The 14,009-nt window shown below is 39.8% G+C and overlaps 1 protein-coding gene across 5 annotated transcripts in view; it reads left to right on the top strand.

The window, feature by feature from the left end:
- NGLY1 (N-glycanase 1) overlaps positions 1-13,334 on the top strand; it is a 125,259-nt gene extending 111,925 nt beyond the window's left edge. For all 5 annotated transcript variants that reach the window (XM_029589439.1, XM_029589441.1, XM_029589444.1 and 2 more), the window contains 2 exons: positions 5,607-5,784; positions 10,330-13,334. In XM_029589439.1, the coding sequence (XP_029445299.1) occupies positions 5,607-5,784; positions 10,330-10,499 (348 nt within the window). In that variant the 3' untranslated portion in view covers positions 10,500-13,334. The remainder of the gene's footprint in view (positions 1-5,606; positions 5,785-10,329) is intronic.
- The last annotated feature ends 675 nt before the right edge of the window (positions 13,335-14,009 follow it).

Here is a 14,009-nt window from a genome sequence, read left to right on the forward strand (position 1 = left end):
AGCCAGTCCCATGGAGAAGTAGGTATTCTGCCTGAAAATGGTGCATCAGCAACCATGGTTTCTATCTGCTCTATGGTATGTGTGAGGTTTGCTTTATAGTCTGAAATGTACACACAGCAATGAGATCCAATTAATGCACAAACACCACCCTTTAAGGCTAAAATGGTTTCTAAGGTATAGCTGTTCTGTATGCTACTTCTCTAATCTGAGAGACTTCTGTTGTGAGTAGTTTTAATACATGGACTGTCTGATTAAATATGGCAGTCGTCCAGTTAGCTAGGATGTGTAAGTCTCTGTAATTCATATCTGTCCCCATTGGGGGAAACAGGCTTCTAGCCATCCGAGTTTCTGTATACTTTTCTATGGGATTATTTATCGCCTCCCTTTTGTTACAGAGCCTTGCTTTGGGTAAATTTTTGACTGCATAGTATGAGGGGAGGATGTAGCCTAAAGTGCATCTGTCTCTCCATCTTGGGGAAATGTACATATATGCTCTACGCCCACATAACATCCATATGTTTCCTAACAGATTAGTGGACATGTCATTGGTTATCATTTGGGTATATAACTACAAAAGGTAAATCCTTCATCCCCTCTATACTTTCTGTACCTGCTTGGGTCTCCCACTGCACATCCTGAAATCTGCCAATTGCATACATATGTGTGGTATAATTATGTAAGTGTTCAGTGATTAATACAAAGGTTCAGTTACAATATGGATATTTCCCACCTGAATTCCCTTTCCATCCCCTGTATCATAGTCCCAACAAAGAGCGGCAGTCTCTTGAATACGGCTACCAATGTGTAGTATGGTATTATTAACTGGAGAGTTAATGAAAACCTCTCTGTAAAGGATAATTAGTCCATACTGTAAGGTTAAATGGTACAGCATGCATCAGTCGTTCTCCGCAGGCTTGGGTTGGCATGTGTGTGCAGATCCAACAGTCTGTTCGATTCAACAGGTGTGAAAAGTTCTGTCAGAGTCCTTGTTCTGAAATCGCCATAGCTGGAGAAATAAGGCAAAGGATGAGGGTACAGAACACAATTGTTAATGAGTTGGCATTCAGGCAAGAAAAGGGCGGCTAATAAGTTCTCTGGAGTTTTCTCAAGGCCTTGCTGTTCTAAGAGTTGTGCAGATTGGTTGGATAGGGCCTTGATCTGTCCCCAGGTCATGTGGTGCTGCTTTTTGCAAGGAGTCCGGTCTCTGTCCTTCTGAGGGCTGTGGAGGCTCAGGGAGAAGTTGGGGATCGGGTCCTGTAGACCTGGACACCTTTCCATCTTTCCACGGCTTGATACCTGTGGAAGCAAGCAGAGAAACATATCCTCGTCCCTTTGATAAGGGGACGGGACCGTACCAGACATTAAATATTCTATACAAAACTGATGGCTGTGGGTGACTAACCCTAGTCCCATAATGATTACTCATGGCTGTGGTCTTAAATTTGAAATGTTTGGATGATTTAAACAAAACTTTGTTCAGCCAGTCCTGTTTAGGAGAAAATCCAGGGGCAATCCCTCCTTTTTCTTTTTGTTTTCAAGAGCTCTTAAGGGTATGATTGGCTCTCTCCACAATGGCTTGCCCTGTGGTGTTGTAGGGGATGCCAAATAAGTATTTAATGTTCAATTATTGACAAAATTCATGTAAAGGAATGGCTGCAGTAAGCAGAGCCATTATTAGTTTTCAGAACAGAGGGTAGGCCCATCATCAAGAAAGTTTTTATGCAGTGATCAATTTTCATTCAGTAAAATAGCAATAAATGTAAATTAATCATTTAAAGGAAAAGTCATTTGCAGTAAGCAGAATCAAAACTGACAAGTATATTAGACATTACATTAAACATATGTTACACAAGACTGACATATATTCATTCATCCTGCAAATATTCATTCATAGTCTTCTTGGCATCAAGACAGACAACAGATAACACATAATTTAAGCTAAAAATCTTATCAAAAAGTTATCAAAAACAAAATTAGATCAAGGGTCAAAAGGCGTTAGAAAAATGTTAAAATAAACTGCAAAGTGTTCATCTTCACATCTCCTCATGGCAGGAAGGCTGTAAATCTGGAAAATATTAAAAACTGGCATACAGCAAAAAATTACTAAGGTAAGGATTAAAGTGAAATTCTTACTTTTTTAACCTTGGAGAATCAATTCTATCATTCAATTTAATAAAATCAATTTGGATTTGCAAGAAAAGGCTTGGGAGGGATTGCTTTAGATGTAGCAACCTCTGTCAGTAAAAGTTTTAAGGTTCAGAATTCTGTAAAAATTTGTGAAAAAGAAAATAAAACTGAAGTTTCCTTAATACAGAAGGTCTGTAGGCCTGAAAAATAAAAACTATTATACAACAGAATTATTAAAACAATAATATAATATAACTTGTAGAATAACATAGCGCCTCCTAGTGGAGACACCATCATTACTTTATAGATTGCAACTATTGTTCCAGGTTGCAATCAATAATACTCTGAGCTTACTTTCAATGTGGAATATCAGAATAGAATTTCTTCTTATAATTATTAGAATAGGAAATTAAACACGCTGTTTGCTCAGCTCTGTCTGCTGCATGCTAAAGTGACTGTAACTACTATTAATCTGTCTGAGTTATAACATATATAAACTAGAGAGAGAAACTGCAGTACTAAGTCCAGTATTTTTTCTTTTCAAAAGTTCTCCCTCCCTCCCCCATGAGTGGCAAGCAAGAGTTACAGTAAAGGGGGGGAGGAGCAGTGTTTCTCAAAAGAAAAGAACTGCACCCAAGGAATTAATCCTTCAGTCAATAGGAACTTAAAGATAGCATTGTTTAACAATAGATAACATCAACCACAGACAATGGCTTGGCAAGGATTTGCTGATTCCTTGCAGACAGATACAATTTTTCTCCTGTAGGGCAAATTACAATAAAAGTAGAAGTTCTGTGCACTGGCAATTCAAGCTATTGCTTTAAACTTAAATCTCAGAGAAATGGAGTCATTTTAAATGTGAGCCAAATAAACTTTGCAAAAGGGAAACTTTCACATGTAATTTACACAGAATATTATTCAAATTTCAGTACAGTTTTAACATAAGGCTATGCATACACTTTGTGGGGGAAAATATTCTCAAAGTATGCAGATTTTTTGTAACTGAATTCAAATAGAAACTACTCCTTAAGCATGCAGTCCCTCTGCAACTGAACATCGAAGACCAAGAGAAACCATTTTTTCCAAATTTGTACTGTTTGTTGAGAGAAACCATTTTTTTTCCAAATCTGTACTGTTTGTAAAGAGAAACCTTTTTTTTTTTTTTTCATAGTGATATTTTCTTTGCTTGTAACGCAGGAGTCTAATTAAATCCTTTTTTTCATATTGATATTTTCTTTGCTTGTAATGCAGGAGTGCAGCTGCTTGGGCCAAGGTCTTATACGCTGATTTCTTTGAAGACCTGGGGGCATAGCCACTGCTCATGGCATTCCGGGCTGCACTCAACTCTATTGCTGCCACACCTAGTTCTTTGTTTCTTTCTGTAATGGGAAAGGCTTGAATCCCTTTCAATAATTCCTCTCTTGTGAGATTTCCATGTTCTAGATGAAATCCCATGCTGACCGCGGCACATAAATTGTTACCGGGAGCAGTGGTTTGAGATGGTAATTTACCTGGACAAATTGATGATGCAGAATCAATGACTGTCTCAGGCAATGGCAAATGGGGGTACAGGGAGTGGTTGGTGGTTGGTGGGGGAAGGGCTTGCAGGCAAGATGGAGGAAGGCTAGTTTTTCTGACCTCAGTGTTTTCTATTTCCTGGGGCCTTTTCTCTGAGGTGGACGCAGAGGAAGCCACAGGAGCCATGTGAGTGTGTCCCCCCAGATGTTCTATTTCATTTTCTGTCCCCCTTTGTTCATGGTTCTTTTCTGTGATGGGGAAGGCTTGAAGTCCTTCCAACAATTCTTTTTCTGTAAGGCTTTCTTTCTGCTGAAGTTCATTGCTAATCGCCCCACCCAGGCCAGGTTGTGGCTCTATTGTTCTCAAGGGTTGCTTTTCTAAAGAAATGGGGAAGGTGTGAATGGGCTTGGGTGTGGATATGGAGAGCTGATACAAAGAATTTGCTGTCTCTGAGGAAGACTGAGCATAAGATGGGGGAAGGGTATTCTGATTGAGTCTGCCTGCTTCTAAAAGCACATGGTTTGAAACTGCTGTCTTTAAACTTTTTTTTTCTATGTGTTCGATGGCCTCTGTACATTTCTGCCAGATTAATCTTTGCTTTATGGGAGCTCTGGGAGCCATATGAAGACAATTGCCGATTGAAATCCATTCCTGGGTATTTAGAGTTTTTAGAGTTCCAGCCTCCATGGAATACCAAGGGCAACGGCAAGCTATTTCACTTATTAATTTTTCTAAGTCCCCCAGGCTGACTTGCGCTATTTTTCTTCTGGTGATGAAATAATGATTATTGATGATTTGCTGCAGCTCCCTGGCATGTAGCCTCTGCTGTACAGTCAAATCATTGCCCATGCTCACGAGTGTGGGGAACAAACTTGCTGAGAAATACTTTAAAGATACTAAAAAATACCTTAAAAATACTTACGATTGCAAATCTGTTGAACGGTAGGTACCTAGGCTATGACCAGCCGAAATAAGCATGGAGTATCACGGTCGGGGTTCACCAGATGTAGAGTATGGAGGCAAAGAAGACACTTGAGGCAGCTTTCATCGCAGTCAGGAAGAGAAGGCAAAAAGGGCTGAGCCCTCACGAGGCTCTTCCTTTTATTGTACATTCATACAAAGGCAGATGATGTATCATTACATGATTGGCTACTTTCCCATAGCAACAGACGAGTCCCTACACTATTGGTTTTGGCTCAGGGGGTGTGCACGGATCATATCATTGGCTGCTGAATTCTATACCTCCTGACTTTGTCCTGCCTCTGACTAGGGAACACCCAGCCCTACTTTCAGGCTATCAGGATTAATTATAAGCCAGAGAAATACATGAAGTCAGGTATCCTTTCCTAGGCAGAGAGGCTTAAGCACAAGTGATGCTTTTATTCAGGCAAAGGTCAGGGAGAAGGGAAGTTAGTGTTTAAACCCTGATGAAATGGCTTGCTGGCAAGCGCATATTTCCCACACTAAGTTAACTCACCCACAGGGTAGGCAGATTTGTAAAGGCTAGTAAAGCACTGTTTTAGCTGCGGAATGGATTTTTTACAAAATTGCCCACCCCATATATTGGTTAATTTATGTGTGCATGTCCTGTATGTGTGTTTAAACGTACCTGCAGTGAAATGAGCCATTTCCGGGGGGGGGGGGGCTCAATTGGGAAGAAGTTTGTGGGTAGTTTTGGTGGGATCATTTTTGAAGGGAAAATATGCATTTACTTTTCAAAATTACCCCCTTTATGCCTTTAACAAAAGTTCTTTGTAAATTCAAATGGGGAAATCCTTGCTTATTAATTTTGAAACTACTTCTTTTATGCTTTCTTTTTCTTATGTATGTTATAGGTCTGAAAATTCAGTGAAAGTATAGATTAAAAAATAGTATCATATTAAGATGTGCTAAAAAGAATTATTTGACTTGTAGTGTTTTGTGGCTTATCTTTGTAAACTGTATTCTTTTCCTTTTTGCAGGTTTATTTAGCACGAAAAGAAGACTCACCCTCAGCTTTTATAAGTTGGAAACTTGAATGTGGCTCAGTGGGACTAAAAATAGAAAATATTTCTGTCCGAGCAAGCAGTCAAACATTTCACAGTGGCAAAGTGAGATGGAAACTGCGCTCTGCCACAATAGACGTTGATCTGTACAGCGGTTAGTATGGCTTACATTAAAAAATTTAAGATTTTGTACCTAGTACTAAGTAAACAAATCCTTCCACAGACTAATAAATAAAAATCTGAAAAAGAAGCCAGACAATAAAGCTCTAGAGCCAGTAATAACTTTCTAAGGGGCCAATGCAATATCTGCACAGGAAAAACGGGTGCTCACTTTCCTAACGCTAGCCCGTCCACCTCTCCCAGGCACACGATGCAGTTGGCTAATCAGCCACTGCATTAAAAAGGAGGTGCTAGGGGGAAATTGTGCATCCCTAATGCCTTCTCAGCATCGGGTGCCCAGGAAAAGTGGCAGTGCATGGGTTAGGAAAATGGACGCTCAATTTTATGAGCATCCATTTTTAGGAAAATGTCTGTTTTCCTAACCTTACTGGCGTCAAAACATTTTATTTATTTATTTATTTATTTATTGATTTTTTCATGTTGCTGCCTTCTATGGTTTCCTCTGGCTTAATATCGCCATGATATTAAGTCGGAGGGACTACAGCAAACAAGTATCTTGTGCTTTTCTTTTCAACTTTTGGGGCTTCTCAAGAGTTAACTCCAGCTCTAGGGCTGGTGTTAACTGTTGAGGGTTAAAATGTGCGCCTGAGGCGCACGGTTATTTTTTACATCAGGGGTACTAGCTAACAGTCTCAGCAACATGGCATTTACATGTGATGAGCGCTATTAGCTACGCCCTGGTTTGGATGTACTGATCCCCCTTATTGCATCAGGGGTTATGCACATGCGTCCCGAACACATGTCCAACCGCGAGTTAACCTGTGCGTTAGTCTGAGCACATGGTATTGCATCAGCCTGAAAAGGTTTCGACAACAGATCCATGACCAGTGACTTAAGGTCTCTCAGAATCAATAAGCTAAATGTGTGGCAAGCCAGTCAGAGCTTTTCTGGTGAGTCTGTGCCAGGATACTCTTCCATTCAGACCTTTCCCTAGAGTTTTTCAGGACTTTTTAAAATTTCCTTAGTTGCAGTTGTAATTTCCTTTAAACCCTTGACTTCTTTTACGCTTTAACAATTAATATTTCTAACCCCAATTGATGACACAGGGCAGTCGCTGGACAAAAGCAGTGCCCTGGGCAGGGGTTGCTTTTGACATTCGTCCTTCCCCTTCAGACTCACATGCTCACAAATTGACTCAAAAGAGCAGCATGGTGCTCCTTCTCCCCCATCTTGGCACCCAGGACGGTTACCCTTCTTTTCCATCCCTTGAGACAGTCCTGGATACATCCTGGTCAGATCACCAGATCATCAACACGACTCTCAAAATGAAAAACACTCCACCTCCAAACATTAACAAAACCAAGATTCATTTTAGGAAACCATGTTCGATTGATCATCTTAACGAACAATGCTCCAAAGATCTCAACCAACTAGACCTCTCAGATGCCGACACAGCCATTACCTCATGGATCAAACTCACAAACAAAATAGCTGATCAACTTTGCCCAATCTCCTCCAAAACTATTCAACCAGCACGAGACAACAGAAAACCGTGGTTCACCCCAGATCTCAAATCCCTGAAACAAAAACTTCGAAACAAAGAACAAAGCTGGAGAAACAACCCTTCACACTCAGCAAAACTGGACTACAAAAACACCCTCAACACCTACAGAAATGCCATCCACAAAACAAAGAAAGACTTCTATGCAAAAAGAATTCACAATTTCATCTTCGATTCAAAAGCTCTATTTTCATACGTCTCATCTCTTACCAAACCAATGCCCCCATCCATTCCAGACCAACAAGCACTCAACAAGGCAAACGAATTGGCCACTTATTTTAAAACAAAAATCTCCAACCTCACTCAACACCTTACAACCCACAACTCCCCACCAATACCTATGAGCGCTTTTCAATTCACTCAGAACGCCAGACTAGAGGCTTTCGAACCCACATCTGCCATGGAGATCGAAAACATACTCAAAAAAATTAAACCAGCTGCTCATCCCTCAGACCCACTACCTACCAACTTGCTCACCGCCATCACTAACACTGTAGCAAAACCCATTGCAGAAATCATTAATACCTCCTTAGCCCAAGGCATGGTACCCAATCAGTTGAAACTAGCAATTCTCAAACCACTACTGAAAAAACCAAACGCTTCACCTTCTGACCCAGCTAACTTCAGACCCATTGCTAACTTACCATTGATTTCCAAACTGATGGAAAAAGCTGTTAACAAACAACTTTCCGACTACCTCGAGGAACACAACATTCTCTCTCCCGCACAATACGGTTTTCGGAAATCATTAAGCACAGAGTCCCTTCTGCTTTCTCTCACAGATACCTTACTTCTGAATCTGGAAAAAAAACAATCATACCTACTGGTTCTCCTAGATTTATCCGCAGCATTCGACACGGTAAATCACTCACAACTCTTAGACCAACTATCAAACATAGGAATTAAAGGCACGGCTCTCAGTTGGTTTAAATCATTCTTATCAAACAGGTTCTACAAAGTCAGAATAAACAACAAGGAATCTGAACCCATCCTATCAGACCAAGGCGTTCCACAAGGTTCATCTCTATCTCCCACCCTGTTCAACATTTACCTCCTCCCCCTCTGCCATCTGCTATCAAAACTCAAGCTTACCCACTACCTCTACGCAGACGACATCCAGATCCTCTTACCCATCTCAGAATCTATTCAAAAAACTTTATCCTTCTGGGAGGACTGTTTACAACCAATTAAACAACTACTCTCCAACCTTAACTTGATTTTAAACTCCAGCAAAACAGAGATGCTACTTATCTCACACGACCCACACATCAACTCACCTTACCTTTATCAATCCACCTCATTAAATATTGATCTCTCTTCAGACGTCAGAGATCTAGGAGCATGGCTTGACAATCAACTTAACTTGAAAAAATTTATAAATACCACCACCAAAGACTGTTTCTATAAATTACAAGTCCTCAAAAAGTTAAAACCTCTCCTTCACTTTAATGATTTTCGCCTTGTCCTACAATCCATTATTTTTTCAAAACTCGACTACTGCAACGCAATCCTGCTTGGCCTCCCCGCTAACAGTATCAAACCCCTTCAGATGGTACAGAACGCCACCGCCAGAATCCTAACAAACACCAATAAAAAAGAACATATCTCCCCTATCCTGAGCAACCTCCACTGGCTACCCATCAAACAGAGAATCCTTTTTAAAACCCTTACCATTATTCACAAATCAATAAACAACATCGCCCCTATATCTCTCCAAACGCAACTTCGTCCACACCTATCCTCCAGACCCATCAGAAGCGCCTACAGAGGCACACTGTTCGCCCTACCAGCAACATCTTTACTAAGAAAAAGAGCACTCTCAACCGCAGGACCACACCATTGGAATGCTCTCCCCCCAGACCTACGCCTTGAACCCAGTCTGCCAGAGTTCAAAAAAAAGTTAAAAACCTGGCTCTTCAGACAAGCGTTCCAATTTACAGAATCCAACTAAGCACCTTATCCTAATTGAACCTTAAATTTATTGTTTTATACAGTTAACAATATTCAACATATATATATGCAATATTTAACTTTTAAATATTTTAATTTAGGTCACGAAAACATTCAATGTTTAATTGTTAATTGTTATTTTTCAATGTTATTTTTCAATGTTCATTGTTCGATGTAAACAACCCCGGTCTGACCTCCCAGACTGGGGCAATCTTTTCGTTTATTGTAAACCGGACTGATTTGTATTGTATACAGGAATTCCGGTATATAAAAATTAAAAAAATTAAAAAAATAAATCTACTAAAGTAGCATGGAGTGTGTGCTAGGAAATGTCAGTAAAGATTCACTAATTATCCAGCTAAATGAATTTTTGGGCAATTTATCTGGCTAAATGTTAGCTGGATATCTTATTATCCAGCTAATATTTAGCCGGATAACATAGGAGCATTTTGGTGAGGAGTTACATTAGCCTAGTCGTGCCAAAGAGCAGTTTTAAAGTTAGCTGGATAAAGTTATCCATCTAACTTTAAGATATCTGGCTATGTTCAGTATACACTATTGAAAATGTGTCCAAAGTTAGCCGCAGACGTTTATCCAGTTAACTTTGCTTTCCGGTCAGAAACTGAATATGTAAGCCTAAGTCTTTGGCATTCTAAACTGCTTAATCCACTGCACAGTTTACTAGTGCAGGCCCACATTTTTCATTATAGGGAACATAGCCTAGAGGGCAGGATGAGAGCCCTGTATTCAAGCTTCAGCGGCAGAATTCCGCTATATGCTACAACAAGCCCATTATATTGCTGATATCCCAGCAAACAAAATAAATGGTGAAGTTTTTGTAGTTGCAGGGTTTTTTGGTCATTTGATTTTTCATATTAGTAATGCCATTAGAGTCGGTATTTTTCTTATCTGATAATGCCTCGGGAAAGTTATGAGTCCTTGACTTCTTTTTGAGAACCTGTACTTCCTGCTGGGTCATGGTTGTGCAAGTAATATGTAGGGTCAGAATATTTGTGTTGTGACTTAAAGAAACAACCTTTTAAAGTCTGAAATTTCTTTTCTCCTTAGACCCAAATCTTCATTCCTACCCTGATTTTGCCGACGCAACTGAAATTTATTTGGAAGCAGACCTGAGTGGAGGGGAAGGTAGCTCAGCCTGGCAGCACAGTCAGCTGTTTAGACAAAATTTAAATGACAAAACAGAAAATCCTTTGGAAATACTGGTATCCTTCAAATGACTTTGAAAATCACCATTCTACAGATGCATTGAAATCTGATGAGATTTTTTGACAAAATTTTTCTGTTACAAAATGGAAACCTAATCAACAGGTTGATGCTGTTCGGACTTTTTGCTCTTTTTTCAAAACTTTCAATTGTCTGCCATCAAAATATAAGTATTTTTCTCAGCAATGTGTATAATTTTACCTAAATTGTTTGGAGGTGTTCCCACAGGTAGCATTAAGTTGAGGGAGCCAACAACGTGTGTAGTTTTGCCAGAAAAAATACCCAGAGACAAAGCAGGGGCAAATTTGGGCAGTAATCCCACATTCCCCAGAATCTGCTCCCCTGCAGCAGATAACTGCAAGCAACTTCAAAACTCATGGATCAGGACTTCCTTCTGGCTGATCTCATGCATCCCTGGGGCCTTCCCAGGCAGAAGTGAAGTGTGCACAGCTGCTGGAAGAATGTTGTACGGAGTGCATGGGCGCACCTTAAAGAGAACATTGGGATTCTATATTAATGGTTTGCTTTAAGGAGCAGCTTACATTAGCTGAAAAGAAAAATCAGCAAATGGAAAAGCATTCAATGTGTATAGCCCGTGCTAAATTGTAATGTTGGTGTATTTAGAAAGTAATTCATGAAATTCAGCCAGCTTAAGGGTGCCTTCTGCAGTGGCACAGTCCTAAAATATGCAATCTTATTTAATTCTTATTTTTGTTTTAGAGAAAGCATAGCTATTTATATCATATTCTGATTGCTCCCCAAGGGACACTATAACTAAATTACAGTGGGGAAAACCCCATTTGCAGTAAGTTATTGTTCATGCTAAATGGTTTCACACTATCTAGAAAGAACAGCATCCTTACTAATCTGCATGAGATGGGCTTGATGGATCTGTCTCATCTTCTTGAGCTACCATTTCAGATTTTTTGAATGATAGTGAGAAATCAAGTTGCTTTAAAGGAAAAGGGGGAGCTCTGAGAGCACCCAAAAAAGGGCATTTTCAGGCCAGCACAAAGTGTTTTAATGGTAGCATAACTTTTTATCATTTGATCTATTTAATGAGTGTGTTTATTTTTTTTAAAGGCCTGGACCCTGCTTTGTCTTCGCTGTTAAAAGGAAGCGGTGGGGGGGAGGGGGAGAAGATGAGGTGCTTTTGCAGATGTATTAAGCAAAGAGTAGATTCTCCTCATAAAAGTAAACTTGCACCGCTTTCCCAAAGCGCAAAGTATTAGTCATAGCTAAAAAGAGTATTTTATAACAGTTGTATGTTACTTTTATGATGCTATTGTGAACTGCTTAATTATAGATTCCTCTATAGACTTTTTATTGGACTAACTCAATACACCTGTGATTAACTTTTGAGAGCTATGCTTCCTTTATCAGGTCAGTATAGAAGGGATGAAAGGAGCAAACTTTCAAAGGCAAGTCACAGAAGTATCACCTACAACTTATTTGTTAACATTTTGTCTACATAACAGGGCAGGGGTTAACACAACCCCAATACTGTATTCAAGAATTGCCTCTGTAATAGAAAAAGTACTATCCTGAGATAATTTATGTAACAGGAGACTTCTTCACTACTACAAAATTTTAGCTTCATTGGCATGAAACAAGACTTAAAGAAATATTCACTTTAACAAAGATCCCTAATTTTCATATGCTTTGATGAACCTTTAGGGTGCATCAAAGCTTATGATCTTCTTTTAACCAAAATGTTTAAATTGTGTAGTATTTCGAGGGAGAAGTCAGTTTTAAAGTGATTTACGTAGGTTAAAAGCATTTTATCTGCATTGCTTGTCTGAAAAATACCTCAGCACAGTGTGACTAAAGTTCATGTGTTATCAAACAAATCACATTCTTTTAGTCACGTTCAGAGATGACACTCTTAGAAGTGGAAAGTTTTTGTGTATTTTCAAATCTTTGGGCATAATTTTCCAACAAAAGTCTACCAACAGGAAAAGCAGATGCAAGTGACTGCGTAGATAATTTCACTTTGAGAATTAATGCAAAGCCCACAGGTTAAAAGTAATTTTAGTCTTTGTCCCAAAGCGGGCAGTCTGAACATTGTCGCCACATTGTCATATGATTAGTAAAAAAAAATAAATAAAATAAAGCAGATGGAAAGGAAATCTTTACTTTCTCTGTAGACAAGCAGGACTAAATTCAGCCACACAAGTGGGTGACTTCACCAGATGACACTAATGTGGAACGTGCTCTCTCAAAGCTCAGAAAGACCTAGAAGTCTTTTTGAGTATGTATGGGTTTTCTGTGCTGCTGCCACCATGCCTGTCTTCTGTCATTTTTCTTCAGCGGAGGTGAAAGTATGTTTTTGCTCTCTCTTCAGCCATTAGCGGTATTATATGTGTTTTGCAATTTGGTTTCTTTCTGCCACGTCTGGTGTGGTTTTTTTTTTCTCTTCTGTTAGTGAGTTTCCTTTTTCTCTTCTGTTAGTGAGTTTCCTAAAAAAAAAAAATAATAATTTTTATTATTAGAATAGTTTAATTTTTGCTTTTGTCAATCATGTCAGGGAAGAAACCATTCAAATTATGGGGTAGATTTACTAAGCCACGATAAACGTAACACACATGAAAAACGCTAATTAATGCATAGTATAGTACAATATTTTGGCCAAAAAGCCTCTTCCTTTGAAATTAACTGCTTTGCATGCATTTGCATGCATAAAATTTACAATTGCATGCAAAACAGCTAATCCATAGATATTCATATGTAAATGCTAAGAGAAATTAGGGAAGCTAACCAGTTTGTCAGTGTAGTAATAATGGGAGATTTCAGTTATCCCAATATTGGCTAGGTAAATGTAACATCAGGACATGCTATAGAGGTTAAGTTCCTAGATGGAATAAACGACTGCTTCATGGAGCAATTGGTTCAGGAACTAACGAGAGAGGGAGCTATTTTAGATTTAATTCTTTGTGGAACGCAGGATTTAGTGGTGGGGCCACTTGGCAATAGTGATCATAAAATGATCAAATTTGACCTAATGATTAGAAGGGGGACAATATGTAAATCTACAGCTCAAACACTAAACTTTCAAAAGGGAAACTTTGATAACATGAAGAAAATAGAAAAAAGCTGAAAGGTACAAAAGTAGGGTTTAGGGGGTGGGGAGGGAAGGGAAGGGAGGTTAGGTAGGGGTGTTGGGAAGTTCTTTCCCAGTCCTCTCCTTAATTGGGGAAGGCCCGAATGCGTCGCCGTGTGAAGATTGCATAATTTCTCCCCCCCCCCTCCCCCCTTAAGCATGCCGCCTGTGGGCAGGTCAAGGACTGGAAGGGAAGTTTCCTATACCTCTACCTACCCTTCCTCCCTTTTCATCTCTCCTCCCCAACCCCTAACCCCCACCCCCACTCACCTTTTTTTTTGGTTGTTTTGCAACTTACCTGCTCCTCTGAGCAGGAGTAAGTTCGTGCGCCGGCCAGCTGCCGGGGTGTACTTCCCCGGGACAGGGCCTAATGGCCGTTCTCCCGGCTGGCCCCCACCCAAACTCCACCCCTGGCCCGTCCCTT

Source organism: Rhinatrema bivittatum, chromosome 2 (assembly GCF_901001135.1).
Source record: "Rhinatrema bivittatum chromosome 2, aRhiBiv1.1, whole genome shotgun sequence".
Classification (NCBI taxonomy): Eukaryota; Metazoa; Chordata; class Amphibia; order Gymnophiona; family Rhinatrematidae; genus Rhinatrema; species Rhinatrema bivittatum.